Raw genomic sequence first — 25,216 nt, 5'->3', positions numbered from 1 at the left:
CATTTTCCTACTATATTAAAGGCACATGTCAATCATTTATGCTGTGCAACAAGCTCTGACATAATTTTCATAAGTAACAACTATTGCCCCCACAGCATTTCCCATGTTAATAACACACTGGAGAGTGAAGGCATAATGTGAATGGAATGAACTGCACTTTGGTCAGACTTTTAACTTCAGTGTGAACCTTGAATCTCTGCCTACAGCACTCTTTGTAGAGAATGGAACTTTCTTCACTGTATCTCCCCCCTCCCCAATCAGTGCTCCAGCAAGAGTTCATAGACTGTATACAAAATTGTCATATTGTCTAGATATTCTAATGGTCATTTTTATGTTCCAATACTCCCTTTTAAAAAAGCACAATGCAATACCATTGTTCTTAACAAATGTCAGGCAGTGTAGTTGGTCACAGGTCTCTACTGAATTACCCTGCCCATTAACATCAACCACAACATTGTATTTTGACTATATGTCAAGATAACTGCATCAGATAAGCAACTGACTTTCTCTTTGAAGAATCTCTTCAACTCTTATCAAAATTCTAGCTATTCTTAGGAAAAGTTAACAGGTGTATTCAATTAACGTACGGCAGTACTGCATTCATCTAGCATTGGTAGGTGCTTGCTCCAAATGGAAATTTGAATAAATGCTAGGTGAAGCCATGTTACTGAAAGATTGATGTTTGCTCAGTTCTGGGACTTGCTTCAACGCCATATTCAAGTTCCATATTTGACAGTGCTGTGTGTGAAGGGAAGAAGGAAGGAAGATTAGGATTTAATGTCTTGTTGACAATGAGATCATTAGAGATGGAGTTCAAGTTTGGGTGGGGAAGGAAATTGGCCGTGCTCTTTAAAAGGATACACACACACACACACACACACACACACACACACACACACACACACACACACACACACACACACACACACACACACACACAAACAAACAAACAAACAAAGGGAAAGAATAGGAGGCATGACCAATGGATCCATAAGTGATTTCATAAATAAAGAAAACTTTTCAGATAAACAAACTGTGCATAGATTTACAAATATGACATAGCTCCTCCAATAATTTTACACAGTATTCTGACATATCTTCATCTCTATAAAAATTGCTAAAATACCTTACCCCCCCCTCTCCCCCTATTTTGATTATCACCTCATTTATCTGTAATTTATGACAGTCATCATTTTTCTTTCTGTGCACAAAATGTGTACCACACTTTCACTTCTACAGTTTACCCTATCTACTGCCCCTCCACAGCTAAATACATTACTGTTCAATATCTTCAGATATCATTAATCTGTCTTTTCCTAGTACCTCTCATTTTGTCCCTCATCTGACAATTGTAACCAAGTTTCAACTGCTTTCAGTCTCTCCATTTGTGATCAAATTATTAGTGTAATATTTATGAAATTTTAGTTTTTTTCCTGTGTACTTCACTAGCACAACATAGATCTGTCTCCTACACTGAAGTATGTACTCCTCACATGAAGAAAAACAGCTGTTTACCTCATCAGGCCCATTCTTGGCTCTGACCTATTATCACCATCAGGGAGAATTACAGGAATCCCACTTCTACAAGTAAGAGGCAACTCAGACTGCCGCTCAGCAAGTGCCAGCTGAATGCCAGTGATATCTACATTAGGATGTGTATTTGCCAGATCACTGTTTAATATTTGGTTTGGAGTCTTTTTCAATACCTGTAAGCAAAAAAGACATTTAGTGAGACTTGCAGTTATGTAAATTTCTCTCATGGCAGAAGCACATTTCTTACTAACCTCTTTTGTGGGATTCGTGATCAGATGCATCAAGAAGTTCTTCTCTACTTGAAGAAGTCGTGGTAACTGTCCAGCATATTCAAGTTTCCTAGTTGTGAGTTTGCTGACTTCATCTGGGGGATGCTAGGGAAAAAGAAAGACACTGACTATGCCATGTAAACAGTTCCATGTGTGCAAGGACTTTCTAGAAGAAAAATTCAGAAATATGTATAACTACGCAACTGAAGCTTGAGCACTATTCACCAAATAGGAGAAGCTACACACATCTGTTGTTGTCTCTCAGCAATCCAGTCCCAATGAGCCCAATGTGGGCGAGTGAGGCAGGAAGGCACGGAGATCACTCTCAAGGAGGACTTTGTTCTAAAGCTTAGCAAGATATCTTACTTTCTTATGAGCATGTCTGTTTGTTAGAGCCTCTCATATTTGATGAGTATGGATCTGTCCTCACATTCACAATTAAATCAATATCTGGATCAACAATTTATATATATCTGATCATCAATTTACATACACTTGCCGACAAGCCTTGTCACCGCACTACCCACAGTAACTAATTCAGAATATTTCACCATTTGCAGTACATGCTGTCATAAACACTTCTATCTATGTTTGTATCAAATACTGAGAAAGTGGTTTGTTTTTCCTTTTTGTTACTGAAGCATACTGGTAAGATGGAACCACAAGCTGACTATTTTCTTCTTTTTCCAGAGCTGCAAAATGTATAAGAGGCAGTCAAATGAAAATAAAGACACATGGAGAGAAAGTAAGTAAACTGTTTATTATGTTAAAGTAATTGCCACAATTGTTAATACATTTACCCAAGGTCAATGCCTCCATGGAAAATGTTTTTGGTTGCCTATGGAACTGGGATTTTACCCAGATGAGCAACTCTTCATTTGAATCAAATCAATGTCAGTGACTACTAATGTCTTTCTTCAAGGCTCCGAAAATATGGATATCACATGGGGAAATATCACGACTGTATGGAGCATGTGTAAGGAATTCCTAGCAAAATCTCTGTAGTATAATCAAAAGAACATGACAATAAAATACCCCCCCCCCCCCCCCATACACACACACATTGCCAAAGTTGTTTGACTGTGCTGCAGATATTTTGCTAGCAAGCACTACACCTACTCTGTACAGTCCCAGTCCCTCCCAGTGAGATTTTCATATTTTTGGAGCCTTGAAGAAATACATTCATGACCATTTATTTGCTTTGGATGAAGAGGTGATGTCTGGGTTCAATCACAGTTTTAGAGGCTTCTGTAAACATTTTTCCATGAAGGCATTGACTGTCTTCCCTCTCAGTGGAATATATGTATGAGGAGCGTTCAATAAGTAACGCAACACTTTTTTTCTCGGACAATTTCAGTTGAAGGTTGTGGGACATCATTCCTGCTTCAGTTCCTATAGTGTCATGGAGTTCCAACAGGTGGCAGCGCTATGCATATATGAGGTGTGACTGGAAAGTTTTAAGAATGGATCCGCTACTGCTTACTAGCATGAACATGGAGGGTGTGGAGTGAATGTTCTCTGACAGGAAACTGCATTTCCTTTATTCAGTTAGTTGTGGCAGCTGGCTGTGTGCGGGTCTTTTAGGGTTTGTTGCCGGATTCTGTCTGCGTGAAAATGGGCGAGAAACGGAACAACGAGATTGTGTAAAATTTTGTTTTAAAACCAGGAAATCAGCTTCTGAGGCTTACGAACTATTAAAAACAGCTTTTGGAGATTACTGTATGAGCCAGTCAAATGCTTTTGTCTGGTTCAATAGATTTAAAAATGGCCGCGAATTACTTGAAGATGTACCACGGTCCAGCCAACCTTCCACTTCAAAAACGAATGAAAATGTGAAATTTCGTGACTTAGTGTGCTCTGATCGTAGACTTACAATTAGGGAGATGGCTAATGAACTTAATTTAAGTTTCTATGCTGTTCTGTCAATTTTAACTGACGATCTGAGCATGCATCTAGTGTCCACAAAATTCATTCCAAAAGTTTTGTCAAGTGACCAGAGACAATACTGACTTGAAGTGTGCCAAGAACTGATTAATCAAACTAAAAATGACCCACATTTGTTAAATATGGTAATTACAGGTCACGAATCATGGGTATATGGATATGATCCTGAAACCAAAGTGCAGTCTTCACAGTGGAAGACTTCGGGTTCACCACAAGACCTGCCAAGGTTCAGTGCTTGGTGCAGGGAGAGGTAATTTAGCCTCAACATAAACAAATGTAATACATTCTGTATACATAGAAAGAAAGACCCATTACTTTATGATTACACGATTGCAGATCAACCAATGGAAGCAGTCTCTTCCATAAAACATCTAGGAGTATGCATAGAGAGTGGTTTAAAGTGGAATGACCATATAAAACTAATCGCAAGAAAGGCATATGCCAGACTGAGGTTCATTGCAAGAAGCCTCAGGAAATTTAGTCCATCAACAAAGGAGGTAGCTTACAAAACCATCGGTCGGCCAATACTTTAATATGGCTCGCTAGTATGCAATTCTTACCAGATAGAACTGGCAGAGGAGATAGAGAAGATCCAAACTAGAGCAATGCTCTTCTCCAGGGAAGGGTGCTACTTATGCCACTGACGCTCCTTAATTGCTTCAATGAGTTCCGGCGACCACCAAGGGACTGCCTTACGCCTTGGGCACCCTAAAGAGCATGGGATCGCACTTTCTGCTGCAGAAACAATTGTTGTAGTCACCCACTCAACCATCACATCGATGTCACCGTGTGGGGGAGATTCAACAGTGACAGCAGAGGTGAAAGTTTCCCAGACCGCCTTGTTTAAAGCCCATCTGGGCAGACATCCACGGACCTGACACTGGGGCAGTGACAGGAGGATGGGGGAAGTGGTCACTACCACACAGGTCGTCATGTGCTCTCCAGTGGATAGATGGGAAAGTTCTGGGCTGCAAACTGATAAATCAATGGCCGAGTAACTACCACGAGCCACACTGAAATGTGAGGCTACCCCAGTATTTAAGAGGTAAAGGTTGAACTGAGACAGTAAAGTTTTGACATATCTGCCTCAGCCAGTAAGCACAGTGCCACGCCACAAGGAGTTATGGGCGTTAAAATCTCCCAAAAGTAAAGGTTTAGGGAGTTGATGAATCAATGCGGCTAATACATTAAGGGGTACTGCACCATCTGGAGGAAGATATACACTGCAGACAGTTATTTCCTGTGTCGTCCTTATTCTGACTGCCACAGATTCAAGAGGGGTTTGAAGGGGCACAGGTTCACTACAGACTGAGTTTAGGACATAAACACAAACTCCACCTGACACTTGATTATAGTCACCACGGTTCCTGTAATATCCCTTATAGCTGTGGAGGGCAGGGGTCCACACTGCCGGGAACCAGGTTTCCTGGAGGGCAATGCAGATAGCAGGTGTAAAGCTTAACAGTTGCCGTAGTTCAGCCAGATGGTGGAAAAAACTGCAATTCCACTGGAGGATGACATCATCATGAGACTGAGAAGGCATGGAACATTCAACAGGCAGTTCACATCTCAGGGTCACCTGCTGCCACCTACTTATTGCCTGAGTAGTCTATATCCATTGTATCCGAGGGATGCCAGAATCTCCAGCCCATCCTCAGACGCAGAGCTTGTGGGTAGTGGTGGGGTGGGTGCCACCGCAATTTCCTTGGTCTTAGGGGTCTTCTTTCTGGATTTCTCTTGCTGCTCCTTGGGTTACCCTCATTGGGAGGACTTCACTCGCTCAGTCTCTGGGACTGAGGATGATCGCGATGCCCTACGAACAGCTGCTTTTGAGCTCTTCAGCCACTGGTGGGTGTCTTTTTTTCCACTAGCAGAAACCTGGGAAGGGAGTAACCCGGGGACCCTTCTTAGAGAGAGAAGCCAATGAAGACTTACGCTTCACCGGCTTAGAAGTGGGGATGGGCATCCCCGATGGTTGTGGGAGGGGGGGGGGGGGGGTTTGTTGCTCCCGAAGTAGGTGGTGCGGGAGCAACAGGGAGGGAAATGCCCCCACCATCAAAGGGGCAGATGTAGTCTTCCTGCTGTGAGAGGTGACTGGGGTTGGCAGAGCTGATGGTTCCACAACTGTTGTAGCGGCGGCATAAGACGATGTCATATGTACAGGAAGTAGGTGGTCAAATTTTCTCTTAGCCTCAAGTGTAGGTAAGTCAGTCCAGGGCCTTGAACTCCATGATTTTCCTTTCTTTCTGGAGAATCCTGCAGTCTGGCGAGCAAGGCGAACAGTGCTCTCCGCAGTTGACACAGATGGGAGGTGGGGCACATGGAGTATTGGGATGTGATGAGTGTCCGCAATTTCGACATGTGACACTGGAAGTACAGTGGGAAGACATATGGCCGAACTTCCAGCACTTAAAGCACCATATCAAGGGAGGGATACAGGGCTTTACATCACAGCAGTAGACCATCACCTTGATCTTCTCGGGCAATGTATTACCCTCGAAGGCCAAGATGAAGGCACCAGTGTCAACCTTATTATCCCTCGGACCCCGGTGGACATGCCTGACAAAATGTACACCTTGCCACTCTAAATTGGCGCGCAGCTCATCATCAGACTGCAAAATAAGGTCCCTGTGAAATATGATACCCTGGACCACATTTATGCTCTTATGGGGCATGATGGTTACAGAAACATCCCCAACTTGTTACAAGCGAGTCAAGTCCGTGACTGGGCAGAGGATGCTGTTTTGTCAAGACTGACCCAGATCTCATTTCAGACAATCCCTCCACCTCCCTAAACTTGTCATCTAAATGTTCAACAAAAAACTGAGGTGTCATCGTCAAGAAAAATTCTCCATCAGCTCTCAACATACGAAGTATCAGGGTGAATAAAGATCCACTGCCATCCTTAGCCTGACATTCCTCCCATGGTGGGGGTAGGGAGGAAACGATTGGGGATCATACTTCTGTGCGTTGAATTGAGCTCGTGAACACATAGAGATTGCTGGTGGTTCACCACCAGCAAGAGATGATGGACTATTCTTCATTGCGTGTCATGTGCCCTGATGCCACCCACTCCAACCAGGGGCCCTCCCAATGGGTGCCACCCAGCTGCAGCAAAGGTCATCTGGCAGGATGGCCATTGCTGGGAGTACCGATGCCCCAGGGCGATGGGCATCTACCCCTTGGCATACGTGGGGAGTTAACGGCGCATGCATCAGCAGAGCGATCCCTGTGAGGTCAGGGGGCTACAACCAACAGGGTACATGGCGGCCCCATCACAAACGGACTGGCTACCATGCTGGATATCAGTTGCAAAGAAGTTCATGGTCATTGTCTAGACAGATAGCGACACTGCATAGGGCATGGTGGAAAACACACCCAGGAAGGTGTCCTTGCCCAAGAGATGGAGAATGAGCCTTATGCTGTTCATTCACCCATGTTCTGGTGCCCACCACAATGAACCATTCTTACCCTGTCTTTACAATTCGAGAAGGGTGTCCTGGATATCATGGACTGTCTTATCTGCTGGGAACATTTGCTGGGCAGTCTGCAGAGGACCAAGTGAATTGGAGCAGATCAGGAATTTCAGCCTCTTATCATATCACATCTGATCCGCAGCTTCCAGAATCGCATAGAGTTCAACATTAAATACATTGAACTTACTGGGTAGACATGAGATTTTGAGAACATGGTCAGGAGAAACACTAGAATAACCTGTAGCATCCTCCTGTTTGTGCCCATCAGGGTATACTAGGTTAAAATCAAGGTGCTCATTCAAAAATGGCAAAAAATTGGTTCATAAACACAAATCTTGATAGATCAATTTGTTGCAATCCTATGACCTAAAATTATGCTGGGCTTCATCAACAATCAGAACAGTGTTTTGCTCCAAACATGCCCCTGTATGTTTGTCAGAGACTCACTTAGACCTGTCAAGTGCTGTTTGGCTTGTGTACTGGATGGTTTTGTTCTCGTGGGCAATTTTTGTATATCTGTTCCACATTTGCATGGATGTTAGCCACTGTTAACAAAAATGACTGGACCTTCAATGCTTGTTTAGCCATATACCTTGAGCAATTGGATAATGACTGCCCACTTTATGAAGACCAGGGTTTTCAGGTACATTGGTCATGCTGACCAATAGACCATGCAACCATAATATAACTGAGAACACAAAAAGCTCTTATACAATTGCAACAAGCAAGATCTGACTGCACCCCAGTTCTTCCCATTCAAATGCTTCCCAGTATCAAAAGCTTTGATAGCTCTTGTTTTTAATTCTCTTAGATGCAGGAACCAAGACAGTTTTATATAAGAGGCGCAGGAACCCCACCCAGTTTGTGCCTGTTAACAGGAACAGCAAACAGGGTGATAACATACCGCCTTAGGGAAAATATTTCTCCTACTCAAGCTAGTCTGATAGGACTTTCCCAAATTGATATCTGAAATAGTGCTGTAACTGGAAAGGCTGTAAAAAGATGAGCACTCATCTCCAGAAACACCACTGATGTAACTGTGTGAGAATGTTGTAAGTGTAAGCTTTCTCATGGTCAAAAGAAGACTCCTTTGAGATGTTGCTCATCTAGCACAAGATGTACAGTTGCCTTCAGTGGGGACAGTTATCAATGGTTGCATGACAATTCCAGAATCCACTACGGGAGAGATTAAGTAGTTACTTGGCCCTGAGAACCCAGACATGACAACTGTTCACCAAATGCTCCAAGCTCTTTCTCAAAGATCCTATGAAGGCAATACTATGTCAGATTTGCCACATGTGGTTGAACATGACATGAAAGGATCTCCTCCTGCATTTCTTTTAAGACGCTGCAACACCTAATAATGCACCATCTTGTACACAGATGGTATGTCTTGTGCCACGGACAATGCTGAATCCAACTTCTACATTGAGAAGAGGTAGTTGCCAAGTTCCTTATTGTTAGAAAGAATGTTCCAAATGCTCCTCATAATAAAAAAGATGATAAAAGCCTGGATTCACACACTAGTGGTAATGATCAATTCTGTAAAATGGTTTACCACTGCCTGGACTACATCTCCTGAGCATACTGCTGATTACACCAGTAAACAGACACTTTCAATCTCAGCCAGAATTCCCCTTGATGGTCTCCCATACTAACGATGACATCATAGAACAATTTCTAGAGCTAAGGAATTCCTGCCACTATCTCTTTTTGCTTTCTTTACTTTGGCACTTAGCTGATTGAAAGGTTTTTTGTGCCTTCCTTTCAGGCACTGCTCAATCTACAAGGTACAACCAGACCAGGAAGCAGTCAGTAGAATGCAAATCTTGTACGATATCCCAGCAAGCAGTGTTGGTAAGGGCTCGAGAGCATGTGGAGAAATTCATGTTGTGTAACAACCCAATAGCACTGATGAAGTGCATGCCCTGCTCCATGTTCAGAAAACATATTTCTCTTTCTATAAGGTTACCAACACCTTAGTCCTGAGGAAACATGATGGCAAAATCCCAAAGTACATTGTGTGCAATAAAGTTTCTACAAAGGAAAATTGGTTGGAAGGTCTGTATGACAAGGTTGTCGAGAGTGTGGGTACCTAGTACATCACTAGATGGCAGATACTGGAAATGTATCAACATATTTTTACAGCACATGCAGTATCGCAGCAATGAAATGTAAGATACTGTGCATTATTCGAATAATTAGATAACACAAAAAGAAAATATTTGCAGATAAAGGGATTGTTCCTCCCTGCAAATAAAAATAATTATTTGTTATTTATCATTTGGAACTTTACAATGAAATATACCACAGCCTTTTCTTTGGTTAGTACTCAAAGAGAACAGTGTCCATATAATCCATGTTTGTTCCTTTGCCTCAGCACAGTTTCTGTCTGATACAAATTTTAATAATGAATGTACTTTGGTGCTTCAGTGAGTTAATTAAAAAAGAAAAGAAGTGGGTTAGTTCCAGACTACACAGCCAAAGGTCTGAGGTTCGGACCCCAACTGGTTCTAGGATTTTTTCTGTCACCCATTGTTCCTTTCACCTCTAACAATGGGATGAAGAGGAGAAGTCACTGCACCATATTTCTGAGTACACATTAAACTACAGGTCCTCTACAATGGGCTCATAAGTTGGTTCAAATGTCAGAGGAAGGCAAAGGCATACAACTTCCAATAAACCAACGCACTGCAGTGCTCAGACCAGTCTTCAGTTCAGCAAAGCTTTATGGAGTGAGAAATGTAACTCATAGGCATATGGCTTTAGCAGTTAAACCACCAACACGATCCAATTCAGCTGACTCTGCACTTGCCGGCACCTCCTTCTTTGTCTCCCCCTAAGCACTCCGCATAATTACACAAAGATGAGAATGCAGTTCATGTTTGTACTGCTAGAAAATTAGTGAACATAGCAAGGACTCTGTGGTTGGTACCAACATGAAAAGATATTGAAGTCTCTTAAATGGCATTAGCTGAAGTGAATCACAAGTTCACACAAAAATATAATTCTTTGTGGAATGATGCTAGACATTCAAAGCCATTATAAATAATGTCTTCTAGGATCAACTTTGAGTTAGCTTTGCATTACAAAATGGAATATTTTTTGATATGACATGTCTTTGCAGTTACACAGAACTTTGGGATTGAAAAATTTTGTAAGAGACAATGAGTTTGAACACATGAAAGAGCTTATAATATTGCAGCATGCTGGCAATTTACCACTGAGGAATTGTCAACAGATGTTTTGAAAACTTTTTTTGCCTTTCTACACCAAATGGTAATCATTCAACTATTGCAACAGTTACTATTGCAGCGGGCATCGACACCATTTAAAAACCCAACAGTTAGCCTGTATTGCTGTTCATAATGAAGGGAGGCTTACAGTTATATACAGATTTATAACTGACAAAGAAATTCTAAAGACAATGGAGGACTAGTTTCACTTCAAACTGTGATACAATAAGGAGACTTATTTTTTAATCTGGAATGGGATATGCAGGACGAAGCTGATATGGAACCACAAGGAAGCTATTTGCCAAAAATTAGAGAGGATTTGATGATTTCCTAACAGCCCCCCCCCCCCCCCCTGCTAACACTCACTCTCTCTCTCTCTCTCTCTCTCTCTCTCTCTCTCTCTCTCTCTCTCTCCCCCCCCCCCCCCCTTAAAAGTCTTATTCATTACCCTGAAACAATAACAATTTTCAAGAGAAAACACACTGCTAATCTCTATGCATAAAACATATATTTTTTAAATATGCTATAATGGAAAATCTCCCAAAATCAAATAAACTTTCTGAAGATATCTGTAAAAAAATGTTGTTCTGAAAACAAAGCAACAGATAGTACATGTGTTTTATAAGTGACAAAGAGCAATCAATGTCTTTGGCATTCGTATTCATCTATTATTTGTAACCCCTTTTATTCACAGTTGACAAATAGTTTTACTTACAAAAATGAATGATCAAATAAATATTTTTATTTGTTGTTGACATGAATAATAATTGTTATCCTTATTCATTATTTGTCATTTGAATAAATTCTGCCCAACTGGGACGTGTAGGAAGAGAGGTGAGGAATGATAACCATCATTAACAAATATGATGACATATCACCACTGGGGGCCAAACCACACAATAACCTTGGGTTCTGTGTCACCACTGGGGGCCAAACCACACAATAACCTTGGGTTCTTGGGTTCTGTGTGGACTGCTGTGGCCTGTTGTGGGGTTGTGAACCACTGGGGGCTACACCGGGACAAAGGCTCTCCGTCGTTTCTAGGTTCCCGGTTTAAATACACAATATTATATAGGTCACATAATCATTAATCCTTATTGGTTTTGGAATTTTTGACTCTCTTCCGAGTGTTTGACTTAGCTGTGAGGATGCAGAATTTTTATTTGCATTTGAGTCTTCTGAGCTCCTTTGATTGGGTAATATACGTCTTATTCTCATCAGTAATAGGCTTAGGATGAACTATTTCCGATTCATCTTGATTAATTTTGGAAATAATGTCTGGCTCCTGATACTTTGTACACACTATTATATCATCATTCTTCTGAACAGTATTTTCTTTAAATATTAAATCTCTCATCTTTACTAACTGTTTGGGTTGGAATAACTGTTATGCCTCACTCTGTTCACAATATCCTACATGTATGCATTCTATGTTGTTCTTATCCCATTTATGCCTGCTTGCTTAAATAGGTAGATGAAAGGTCTTGCGCCAAATATTCTTAAATGCTGAATATTTGATTTTTTTCCGGTGAATGCTTTTTCTGGTTTCATGTCTTTTAAAGATTTTGAAGCTGATCTATTAATGAAGTAAATATCTGTAGATACAGCCCCGTCCTCCCTTCCCCCAGCATGCTTTTGGCAAGCCAGCATCAAATAATAAGCATCTGCCTTTTTCTACCGATGTCCTGTTATACTTTTCTGTTACTCCTTCCCATAATAATAAGCATTTGCCTTTTTCTACCAATGTCCTGTTATACTTTTCTGTTACTCCTTCCCATTGTCTGTGTACAAGGCACTAATCATACTAATGTTTTCATCGTCCACTAGCTTCTTGAAATTTCCAATCGTTTCTGGTACTTGATTTCGTCAGTGTGTACAAAAAGATCTTCCTTAGATAATCATATAACAGTGCCAAGAAATATCTAGCACCTCCAACTGATCTTGTGTGCATCAATCTGCACAAGTCAGAATGTTTTATAAATTATAGAGCACAGCAGTCAGTGTCCTTTTTTGCAGGTTTTATTTGGCAAATCCAGATTTCGGCTAGTACCTAGCTATTATGAATGCACTACTTTACAGTCTCAATTCATGTAAGTTCCTTGTTATTTGGGTGTCAGTCACAGTCCTTTGAATATTCAAAGTAGTATTCAAAGAACTGTGACTGACGCCTGAACAACAGGGAACTACGTGCACTGAGACCATAAAGTAGCGCAGTGATAATGGCTAGGCACTAGCCGAAATCTGGCTATGCCAAATAAAACCTGCAAAAAAGGATGACTGATTGCTGTGCTCTATAATTTATAAATCAGATGTCACCGAGTGCACCCACAATCCTAATGGAAGGTAACCTGAAGTCAGAATGTATTATTTGAAGGATACCATTTGCTCTGACTGACAATGTTGGAAAAGTAATTTTGTCTTTTTACTTTCCAAGCACCTAACATGTACAGAATCAATAGCTCCCCCACAATTAATGCCACTGGTCACACTTACTGCAAAGCTTCCATTCTGTCGGGGCTTAAATAACCTAATCTCCAATGCCCAACATTGTGTCACTTAATTCAGGTTTGGCTTTAACTAAACAATTATCCTGGTTGTTCCAATTCAGCATGCCATTATCAAGCATCGCAGTCACAAATAGAGTCTTTTGCTTATCATAATTGTGACAACCTCATTTATCAAAGGTGATGGAATGTCTCTTTCCCACTATCTTATGTACAAAAAGTATATTCGTAATCAACTATAGCGCATAAAGAACATACATTACTTTGAAGAATTGTAGGTTCCCATCATCTGTACATAATTATTTATTTTCTATTGTTTTCCATTGTAGCGACCATCTTCACAGTCCTTGTGTTATCACCTTAATGATAGTTCTGTTTAATCATAGTGAAGACAATTCCCAGCAGATATTTAAACTATGGCCTACTGAATATGGTCCTGTAAACATTTTGTGACTGTTAGTTTTCACTTTATACAAACAAAAGCTGAACTGCACATTCATCTAATATACAGATTTTTTTTTTCTTCCTGTGAAAATTGTCACAATGACTGAAACTGGTAGAAAATAAATAATAAATTTGCACAGCTGACGACAAAAATGCAATTCTTCAAATTCCTGACAGTTATACTGAGTCTCCTCATCACACTGTTAGTAACAAATGTTACTTTCTTTTTTTCCTACCACATCAGTGTGTGTGTGTGTGTGTGTGTGTGTGTGTGTGTGTGTGTCACCATTTCTTTCAATAGTTAAATTCTCATTATTTGCCACTATGACTTGTAAAGTTAGCATTGATCCACATGAATTCCTCTCACATGGGAGTTCAGACATATGCTGAAGCACCAGTCAATATTCTGGTCATCACTTGTGGCTTTACCTGCTGTCGTGAAGAATGTCTTGCACTCTGATGTCCCTTTCAATAGACTGTTACTTCCCTTGGTTTTGCTGCAACAGTTTCTTGCAATATGACCATCCGTATTGCAATTATAGCATGTCAGCCGCTTGGAGCAATCATGCACAAAGTTTTTGTTATCCTTCTTGTTCATTTTAAGGGCTGTGTCACAAAGAATAGAGTGGCAATTTTTTTCGTACATCACTTCTTACATTAATTTAGTGCTGATGATGATGAGTTGGGTTGAGGGGGCACTGGAGACATCATGCTCATTACTGCCTTGACGAAAAATCAACATGAAATCTCATGGGTGGGGACGAAGGCTGTCCCCACACGCACAGCAGTTTATAATTTACTAAAGTCTGCTGCCCTTCCCCACCAGTTTAGAGATGAGGTCTGATAGTTAACAAAATTTCAGCACTCTGTTAACACTGGTATCGGTATCTGCAAGGACAGTGGGCAGATCTCCGGCGAGATCAAGGGCTGCCCTATTATCAGTATACAGGACACACGTAGCCACAATACACTAAACTGAAAGCGGCACACCACAAACTTCACAGAAAGGTGGATCCTCCCCCCTGGAGGAGGAAGGTATGTGTGGAAGGGGTATGCCCGATGTGCAGTCTGGTAAGCAAAACCTCCTTCCAGCGGCGAGGCTGACACGAAGTTCGCCAAGCTTTTGTGGTCGGTTTGAGTGACCACAGTTTGTTGTCCGACACCTGCAACCATTCAGTCTCCCACTGACGCATGATGCATCTGTCAGAAAATGAGATAATGGCGTGCAATGGGATGGGACATTGATGGACAGCACCATCCCAACATGCTTCCTTGGCAGCTTTATCATCCATGTCGTTACTCTGTATCCCAACATGGCCAGGTACCCAGCAAAAGATCACCTTCTTGTCACGGCGTTAGAGCTGCTGGAAGCAGTCATGGATGAGCTGAAACAGCGGGTCTACCGGATACATTTGGTGAAGCGCTTTCAGTGCACTAAGAGAGTCAGAACAGACAAGAAAACTCGTACGGTGCTGTCTGTGAACCCTCTCCAGTGCCATTAGAATGCCATATAACTCCGCATCAAAATTTGTAAATTGTTCTGGAAGACGCACTTTAAAAACCCTTTCAGGGAAAACCACAGAACAACTGAGAGCATTCCCCTGCTGGGATCCATCTGTATAAATAACGATAAAACTACGGTACATACTTAAAATAGATGAAAACAAAGTTGTAAAAACCATATCTGGAGTACAATTTTTCAGGTACTGCGTCAAGCTTAAAATCACTTTGGGCCTCCGAAGACACCAAGGCGGCAGTGGGTTCCATCCCTGGGTGTGAATTTTCATGCCCGAGAGATCCCGATCCTTGAGGCGGGCCGTAGCATGTATACCAAATGGCTGGGTCGCTTGGGGCCGATTCCTGAACAGTTGTTCGAAGGCGGGTTGGATCACTGAACTAAATGCCAACAACTGGGGTGACACAGAGATCTTCAGCACCAGCGCCGAATCCAGAGTGGTGGTTCACCAGCCTCTGCACACAGACTCTGGACTGGGCTGGTCCAAAAGGCTCCATTCGATATCTGAATGCCCGCACGATGGACAGCATCTAACATCTGCAGATAGGAAGGACGGGCCGATCCATAGACCATGCTGCTATAGTCTAAGTGTGATCGAACAAATGCCCTATAAAACTGTAGGAGGCGGGACCTGTCAGCTCCCCATGTTTTTCCACCACGGTATTTTAAAACTTTCAACAACCGGAAGGCATTTGTTCGTAGGTCTTTTAGGTGTCGAAGCCATGTTAATTTTGAGTCAAATAATAAACCCAAAAAGGGCACTGTCTCTGGAGAAAGTAAAATACAGTCCCCCATTGTAAGCTGGTTGGTTAAAACGCCGACAAGCACGATTAAAATTGACACACACAGTCTTCTCAGGTGAGACCCGAAAACCAGTTGTCTGGGCCGTTCCCTGCATCCTAATGGTCAGTTGTATCTGCCTCGTCATCATCATAAGATCAGAGGAAGAGTAGAAGATTGCAAAGTCATCCACAAACAAAGAGCACTTGACAGGGCTCCTGACTGCAGAGGAAATGACATTGATAGCGATGGCAAATAATGTAACACTGAGGACACTGCCCTGGGGCACACCATTCTCCTGAACATAGCAATTAGCTATGACATCTCCAATGCGATAATGAAAACGCCTGCCCTCGAGAAAGGATTGGATCAGAAGTGGCAGGCGTCCAGGTAGTTCCCATTCGTGAAGTTGGAGAGAGATGTTGTACCTCCAAGTAGTGTCATATGCTTTTGCGAGGTCAAAAAACACACAAACTAAATGGTTTCGGCATAAGAAGGACTCCTGTCTGTATTGCCGTCTCCAGCAGAATTAAGTTGTCAAGAGTGGAAGGGTAGTGCCTGAAACCGCACTGGGAGCGGCTCAGGTAACCTCAGGATTTGAGCACCCAGACAAGGCGGCAGTTGACCATGCATTCAAGAGTCTTACCCATACAACTAGTAAGGGCGACTCCAATAACTGTTAGGGGCGCTCTGGTCCTTACCTGGTTTCCAGAATGGAATTAAGATTGCCTCCTTCCAAGTCATCAAACCAAGTCTGATTGAAACAAGAGAGGAGCTGACCTTTTGCTTCAGGGCACAGATGACGATGCATGGTATAATGGATCACATCAGGTCCTGGAGCAGTGTCTTTGGCTGCAGATAAAGCTGATTCCAGTTCCCACATGGAGAATGGAAGGTTGTAGACTTCTTCATTACGTGAGAAAAAAATTGAGCTTCCTCATTTCTGCAGTCCGATGGAATACCTGAACAGCAGGAGCTTGTCTGGAAGACTTAGTAAGAGTAAAGAAGTGTTCAGCGAAAACGTGAGTCATCTCTTCCGGCGTGCCCCCCAAGACCCCATTATTTGACAAGGCCGTAAGGGGATGGGGACTAACCTTGCCTGAAATCCGTCTTATTGATTCCCAAACGTGCGCCACGGAAGTGGACCGGTTAATAGAAGTTGTGAATTCCCTCCAGGAAGCCCTCTTCCGTTCTTTGATCACTCGCCTTGCACGTGCTCTCACAGACATGAAGACTGTCTGTAGTTGGACATCGTTTGAAGTTCCGAAGAGCTGTCCATCTGGCCCCGATTGCCAATCGACAGTCGTCATTCCACCATGGTACAGGCCATCGTCCGAGGTGGTTACTAGACCTGGGGACGGGCTCTGCGGCAGCCCTTTGGATCTCATGAGCGATATGGGCCACCGATTCTTGTGCACAATCCTTTCATTCAAAAATAGCCTGTCGACTGTACTGTAACCAATTTGCCCTTTGTATCATCCAGCTGTGGTTTCCTGCTGGTCACTGTCCTAGGCGGCAGATGAATCCACACTGGGAAGTAGTCACTAGAATGTACATGCGGAGCCCCTTCCCACTGAACTGAATCTGCAATAGCTGAGGAACAAAAAAGATCAATAGCTGAAAACGACCCTGTAGCTGTGAAAAAGTGAGTCATTTGATCCGCATTCAAAAGGCAGATATCCTCATAATGGACGAGTCGCTCGATCAGCCTACCTGGAGCAAGTAGTAGCTGAGCCCCACAGCACGTTGTGGGCATTGAAGTCTACCACAAGAAGGAATGGGCAAGGGAGTGCCTGGAAGAAATCTGCCAGTGCGTCTGCATCCAAAGTGTCCGGGGGGGGGGGGGGGGGGGGGTAGGTACAAAAGAACACACTGTGATAGTAAACGGTGAGAATACTTTCACAGCAATTGCTTGGATGGTCTTGGCAAGGGGGACAGCAGAGGAGTGGTATCTGTCATCAAGAAAAATAGCCACTCCACCTTTAGCCCTGCCTACTGTAGTATCGTCTTTCCCGTATATGTGGTAGCCCCGTAATGTAGGTGTGTCTGTGACTTTAAAATGCGTTTCTTGTAAGCAGATGCAGAATGGTTTATCCTGGACCAGCAGCTGCAATTCTTCCAAATGCGAGTGATATCCATTCAAATTCCACTGCAACACAGAAGTCCCTACGGAAGCCATTGGTTAGCGATGATGGTTCTTTCCTTTCTTCCTCATAGGCGGTGATTTACCGAGGAGGTCAGGGGGAACGTTAGCTGGTTCCGTGTTCTCTAGTTCTTCTGATTGGAAGTCCATATCTTCAAGAGCATAGTCGCCATTAGAAAGGGAGAGCGCTCGTCGATCCGAAGGCTTACCTACCGCTTTCTTGGACTTAGAACTACTTGTGGACAAACGTTTTTCTTTACTGACAACAGGAGGAGGCTGCCTGGGTTGCTGGGATGGCTTAGGTGGCTTCTGAAGTTGGGGAGTAGTATGTGGCTTAGGTGGTAGGTCTACTGCTGACGGCTTCCGAGCGACATCAGTTGCAAGTGGAGCATTTCCCCCCACAGGTACAGGACAAGTGCATGTGATCGTACTTGAATCTGTGGCCTGAGTTTGTGTGAAGGCATCACACTTAGCTATTGGTGTTTTAAGGGCTGATGCAAAAGAAGTTGCAAAACCCAATGGTTGCACGGCTTTGTAAGCCTTTTTAGCTTCACCATAGGGTATGCGTCTCTGTACTTTCAACTCTTGAATTTTCTTTTCCTCGTTGTAAACCTTACAATTTCTGCTCCACACTGGGTGATCCCCAGAGCAGTTAACACATTTCGGCGGAAGTGTACAAGAAGTCCCTGACTTGTGAGCGGAGCCTCCACAATCGCCACATGTAGCCTTCCCATTCCATCCCATACTGGTATGGCCAAACCTTTGACATTTTTAGCAGCGCATGGGGTTAGGAACAAACGGGCGAACCTTAAGGCAGATATAGCCGGCAAGGATATATTCCAGTAATTTGAGAGTACTAAACGTTAGAATAAACATTGCCAATTTTTCCAATTTGCCACTGACTCTCCTCATACGTACAATTCTGCACCTCTTTGACACCCACATTCTTCCACTCTTCACGCAACTCCACGGGGTCCATCTCCATTATATCGGAGCAGGTAACCACGCCCTTACTATAGTTAAGGGTGTTATGCAATTCAGCCTCAATTGGGTAGTCACCTAAGGCCTTACATCCCAGCAGCTTAGATATTTGGGTGGAATTAGCAGTTTCCACCAAAAGCGTTCCATTACATAGTCGTTTGACACTTTTCAGAGACCCACCAACACCTTCCAATGCCTTGTTAATATAGAAAGGGGATATCTTCTCAAAGCTTCCCCCTTTTCGCCTGATTACAATAAAAGTGTTATGGCACACTAATGCCCTGTTACTATTACTCAGAGACTTCTTTTCGAGAGGACTGACCAACCGAGCTCTCTTTGAGGAGTGGGTGTAGGTGTTGCCTAATGGTACACCCATCCTGTCAGGATTGGAGTTTCATGAGACCGTTCCATAAGAATCCCACAAGACGCTAGGGAAACTACCGTCGACCCAAGCAGAGCCCTGCATGCCTGATTCAACTGGTGTGCGGCAGGTGCCCCAGAGGTTGCTCGCTAAAGAATGTTTCACCTCAACAGCCATTCACCTCATCAGCACGTAGCACACCTTGAGGTTGAGGTTTTTTTTTATAGAGGTGGGTACCTTCCTCGCAGTCCAGGCGGTGAAGTCAAGAACCCCGTTCTCTGAAACACAACATTCCACCGCTGCACTGCACGGTGGTCGTTGAAGTATGCCAGGGCTTATGGTGACAGAGGAATGGTGGGGCTTACCAGTCCCAAGCTCAGGAACCCCGGGGTCACCAAGCCCGTACTCAGCAAATGAATGCTGAGCCCCTGAGGGGTACAATAATTTAGTTTTAATAGAGTTTCCAATTACTGGTAGTCTCTCAGCTCATAATCATTGGTTTGTAGTCATCCAATAATCCTGACAATAAAATGCACCCTACACACTCATGTTTCCCTTCAAAATTCAAAGTATTTAATTTATTACAAATGGAAATTATTTTGAATATTTATTCTCGTGTACAGTTCTCCAGTCAATTTGTGAGGAGTGTAGTCAACAAACCAATTTTCCTGTAAAGTCCTCAGTCTTCATATACACTACCTGTTTTAATCCGTTCCAGGTGTCTTCGACAGTGGTTGTGTTCTGCAGGTGCACGTAAATTGCTGAATCAAATGCAATTATTATTTTGGCTCTACCATTGCTCACTTCCAACTTATCTGTTGTTTCACCCAAGGTACATTCCCATGGCTTTTCTATGTTGAAGATACATTTTCATTGCAAATTGTCTCTTATTGTAGTTCTCTCTTCCTGACACGTTTTCTATGAGCAGTAATGAATTTAATGCCATAATTACGTCTTCAAACAGATTGCTTATCTTAGTTATTTTCTGTTTTGTAAATTTTTAACAAACTGCATTTACTAGGCGGTCTGGGTAGCCTGGGGCCATAATCTATTGTTTTTAGCTTCAGTATTCAGTAAAGTGATTAAGCAAAGCAATCATGGTTGGAGGTAGCACACTTGAAATATTTTGTTATACTAATGCACACACATACCAACAAAAATAAAGTACATACATGGAAATGAACAGCAAAAGAACAAATGTATCAACAGAGAGTGCAGATGTGTTATATTTGATGTGCCCTCTGATGGAGGATGTAGACATGCTGAGTTTAAGGTGTGGTACTGGGTTCATTTGAGTTATTGTTGTTATCGTGCTAACATGGTTTTGAGTTTAGATAGTTGGTGCGACAATGGTGGTTTGTGGAACTGTTTTTAGTCAGTTATTAGAGTTCTTTTTTGTTTTTGTTTTATTCATTGTTTATGTGTATGGCATTTTTGTTAGATCTGATTAGTTTGTTATGCAGAAAAAAGCTTAATTTTGTTATTGCTTTTCTTGTTAATTACGGATACGATAGTAAAGTTCATGAGTGTATCACTATGTTTTGAGATGGATGATGACATGATGTCTGTCATATAGTTTCTGCACATTTTTGGTAATTCTTGTGTTTTGTGTGTCATATATTTATGGTAGGCTGGTTTTGTTTTAATTGATGTAGTGATATGGGGTATTTGGGTTTCTGAGTTGCTGATTTTGGTTCCACTTTTCGGAGTTGTAGCTGTTTGTTTTTTGGTATCAATAGCTCTATCTAGATCAATGTAAATGTCAAGTTCCCCTTTCTGGGGTAGCAGGTGTTGGTTTTCGACATCGTTATCTGTGGTTGAGCTATATAAATCACGGGAAATGTCCAATTCCTGTAGTTTTACTAGTGTAATTCAATACCTGCAATTCAAATTTTTTTTGATATTGTTTTGAGATGGTGCAGTGTTTTTTTATTGTTATATATTTAGCTTGTCCCCACCCTCAACACCCAACTTTCCATGGTTGTCCTGTTAGTTTCATTTTATTTTTTGAGTGAGACGTTACTATGTCATTTTACTTGTGTCGGTGTTCACTGGCATTTTTATGTAGTGACGCTATTTTGTATAAGCTGAAAGTAGCATTTCTGCCATAGTGACGATGTCATGGGTCAAAGCAGATGGGTGGAATCGGATGCTTTTGTAATGCTGCCATTTCTAACTAAAACCATGGAAACAGAGAGCATCACCAAATCCAAGGTATACAGTCACACAGCGTGACGCCAGAATCATTTTAATACACAGAAAATATAATTAAGAGTTTTTTAAAAGACATCATAGCCGTGGTTGACTATATGAAATATTTATTATTACGATAGCAACTTCGGCCTTAGGGCCATTTTCAAGTAACACTGCAAAAGTTACATTCTGTCGGAATATAAGACTATCTGACATGAGTACATGTCGTCGACAAAATACAGCCTTCTGACTGTGAGAGTCCCACAAGATCCGATGAGTACGACACTTATTACATCTTAAAATGCTGTTAAATATGTGCCGTATTGTCAGTGTTACCATCATTCTAATAATCTATCACAAGTAAAAGCTCAGGTGCACTGAGCATGTATTTTCACGCCTACAGACTTAGCTCCACATGTTGTCAGTGCACCTGAGTTTTTATTTGTGATAGATCATTAGAACGATGGTAACATTGTGTCGTAGTCATCGGATCTTGTTGGACCCTCGCAGTCAAAAGACTGCATTTTGACGACGACATGTACTAATGTCAGATAGTCTCATATTCTGAAAGAATGTAACTTTTGCAGTGTTACTTGAAAGTGGCCCTGAGGCAGAAGTTGCAACTGTAATAGTAAATATTTCATACAGTCAACGGCGACTATGATGTCTTAAGAAATATTGTATGACTGTGAATCCCAGCCATGAGAAGTTAATAATCAAGAGTGTTGGGTATAGCAAGGCAAGTTAATACTAGCAGTACAAGAAATTCAAAAGAAAAATGTCATGCTTACCAACAAGTGCACAAACACTGCAGCAAAAGGATTGGTTGACATCCCTTCTCCTCTATACAGTTCATGTAGAAGACAAATAGCAGCCATTCGCTGTGTCGGTTTGGGTAAAAGATCTGCTTGCTGCAGTAGCAATATAATTGCACATCCCACTATAAATGAAAAGATAAAATTCTATAACTGATTCTACTTCCAGGGTTAATTGAAAATATTCCAACTGATATCTATCAACAAAATGTAGGTATATAAAAAAGATATCCATGGTAAACGCCTCTGACACTGGTTAATTAATGTTCAGATATTAAGAGGATAAATATTCATGTTCAATTTGTTAAAAATTACATGTATTGTCGAAACGCACGCCGAAATGCCTATTATACGCTTAAACTAAACGCCAATAAATGTACATATATATTTTCCAAAAGATTAAAAAATTGAAGATCTTGATATTCTATTGACCACAGATACAATATCTAATTAAATATCCTCAGTAAAGTACTGTAAAATAAACGGAGACAAGTGAATAAATATAATGAACAAATTCTATCTATTGATGATATAAATACAGTCGTCAGGTGTAACCGCTGGAGTAACGTAACATACCCTTGTAGAAGTCCTGTTTAGAAAAGCACTGATGCATTTGGGCAGATAGTGTTTCCAGTGTCTGGTTATCAACATTATCCTCGCTAAGAATGCTGTCAAAGGAAACAAAACTTACTAGATAATTCACGATATGGTAAAATTATAGCCCGTTATGTATAATTATGCTACCTTAGTAAAGATGACAATTCTTTAACTGACAGAGACATTTTTTTCTCTTTTCAATAAATCTGGTGTTCTTAGAAACTGGGGGCGGAATGTGATGTTGATGTATGTAGATGTACTAAATTCATTAGGACAATATGACACTCTCCCGCCACACTACACAAAGCACGCCATTTACATAAAACATCTAGGTAAACTCAGCAGACGCATCTTTTTTATGTATACAAATCCAAAGACATGATTCCGCCGCAAGAACCTAGATAGATCAAAGATCTTCTTTTACACTTGTGTCTTGCCACAGCCGCCGCGGATTACCGCATGCAACTAAAGCGTCGCCCAAGCAAGTGGCATGACATTTGACGCGGGTGTGGCGCCGTGTGCTGCTTTTTCCACACGTCACTATTTGCAACAACGTTATTCTACATTAAAGTCTTTTTACTCTCTTGATGTATTTCTTTACGTTAACATTTCTCCATTTTAATTTAGGAATGACACACATGCATGTAATATTTGATATTGAATACTATAGGCTACCTCATCACTGAATTTATTTATACTCAGTTTAATACTGTACTTGTTTTAGTGATTTTGTAGTTTATAATGTGGAATTATAATTTATAATGTGAAATATCTTTTGTAATTATTAGCTTATTTTGTTTGGTATACATGATACGTCACAATTTGCAGTTATTACCACATTTAGTTACTGTTCACGTATATGGTTACAATAACTCAATTTTTAATTTTTTTAACTATGTGAAACATGACTCATACCATTTCCATGTAGTTCTTTTGTTTATTGGATCAACATAACACTGATATAAAAATTTATGCAGTACAGCATCAACTGAGAAATAACATGAGGCTTCAACAACACTTTAAAACCATGTTTGCACACAAACACACACACACACACACACACACACACACACACACACACACACACACACACAATAGCGACACAGGCCATGGCTTGCTGCAGTGGCATTAAGAGCTACCTTTGACAACAACGAAGACACTTGCAAAAGAAATTATACATGAAGACGAAATTGATGTCTACTATGGCAAACCAAGGCTTGTGTATATTTTATCTGTTGATTTATTTATTCATTGATTCTATAGCGTCGCCATGTGGATAGACATATTAAATAATATAAAATGTTAAACACATCAATGTGAAGAACATTACATGTGAAATCTGATTATTATTTTTAATACATGTTATGACTAATGAAGGATAAACGCTGTTTATGTGTGAATAACTGCAAAAGAATTTTACTTATCTAGGCAAAAATAACAAAAATTAATTTTTTTCCATTTTTTGCTCTAGCTTATACTTTTCCCTCAAGTACATCCATCTATATAACATGTAAAGATTTATTTTAAAAAGCAAAAAGAGATAAATATTTTACAGTAGAGGGACAGTACACTTCATAGACAAATTTCCTTATATGGATGTAACCATTATATGTACCAGTACAATATTTATAGCCAATGAACACAAGATAAAAATAATGAAAAACAGGTTTACAGATTGACACCACAGTAATCTTTTAACACAAGATTCCTCTGATAATACACCCTAGATTTTCATTAAATGTTGCAATTTACAAATAAGATATACATCATGTTGCTTACATATAGTTTTAATCCTCTTGAATGCTCTGCCATTGGTCAATCAGATTGCTTATTTGTAATAACAATTTTGTATTCCACAGACCATTTGACTGAGTAAAACTATTTTTTAATAAATATGCCTTAAAGCTGGTTGTAAATTTTCATAATTTTTTATGTCTTTGAGATCTTTTGATATTTCATTATAATGCTTGATTCATTAGCAAAACATAGATGAGCCTTTATTTATATATGCGTCATGGAAGGTAGTGTGGCTGCGTTCCTTTCGAAGAGCTTTGGCTTTCAGGAAGGTAACGATAGAGATCTTTGTTGTCAAGGTATAATCGTGACTGCAGCAGCGATTCCAGCAGACGAATTGAAGCAGACGCTCTTTTATGTTCAGCTGGTTCATGCATTACAAATTTGGAAACTATGGCTGTATTTTCTTTCTTTGAAAGTGACATCCTGCTCACTTTATATTCTTTATTTACATAATGGTGTACAGTACGAGAAGTACTTAAAAAGTTACACGAATGCTGCAGAAGTGAGCTAGTTTCGTGAATTATGCTCTAACGGAGCGAGGTGGCGCAGTGGTTAGTACACTGGACTCGCATTCGGGAGGACGACGGTTCAGTCCGGCGTCCGGCCATCCTGATTTAGGTTTTCCAT

The 25,216-nt window shown here is 41.2% G+C and overlaps 1 protein-coding gene across 1 annotated transcript in view; it reads right to left on the bottom strand.

The window, feature by feature from the left end:
- The window catches only part of LOC124798134 (CCR4-NOT transcription complex subunit 11), a 107,215-nt gene extending 84,037 nt beyond the window's left edge, over positions 1-23,178 (bottom strand). Inside the window, exons 1-5 of the mRNA XM_047261403.1 lie at positions 22,940-23,178; positions 22,772-22,863; positions 22,172-22,320; positions 1,785-1,907; positions 1,516-1,706 (exon numbers count right to left, since the gene is read on the bottom strand). Coding sequence (XP_047117359.1) covers positions 1,516-1,706; positions 1,785-1,907; positions 22,172-22,320; positions 22,772-22,863; positions 22,940-22,977 — 593 coding nt within the window. The 5' untranslated portion in view covers positions 22,978-23,178. The remainder of the gene's footprint in view (positions 1-1,515; positions 1,707-1,784; positions 1,908-22,171; positions 22,321-22,771; positions 22,864-22,939) is intronic.
- Positions 23,179-25,216: the final 2,038 nt, after the last annotated feature.

This window comes from Schistocerca piceifrons, chromosome 5 (assembly GCF_021461385.2).
Source record: "Schistocerca piceifrons isolate TAMUIC-IGC-003096 chromosome 5, iqSchPice1.1, whole genome shotgun sequence".
Taxonomy (NCBI): domain Eukaryota; kingdom Metazoa; phylum Arthropoda; class Insecta; order Orthoptera; family Acrididae; genus Schistocerca; species Schistocerca piceifrons.
Note: the sequence above shows the minus strand (reverse complement) of the source record. Positions and strands in the feature narration are given on the sequence as shown.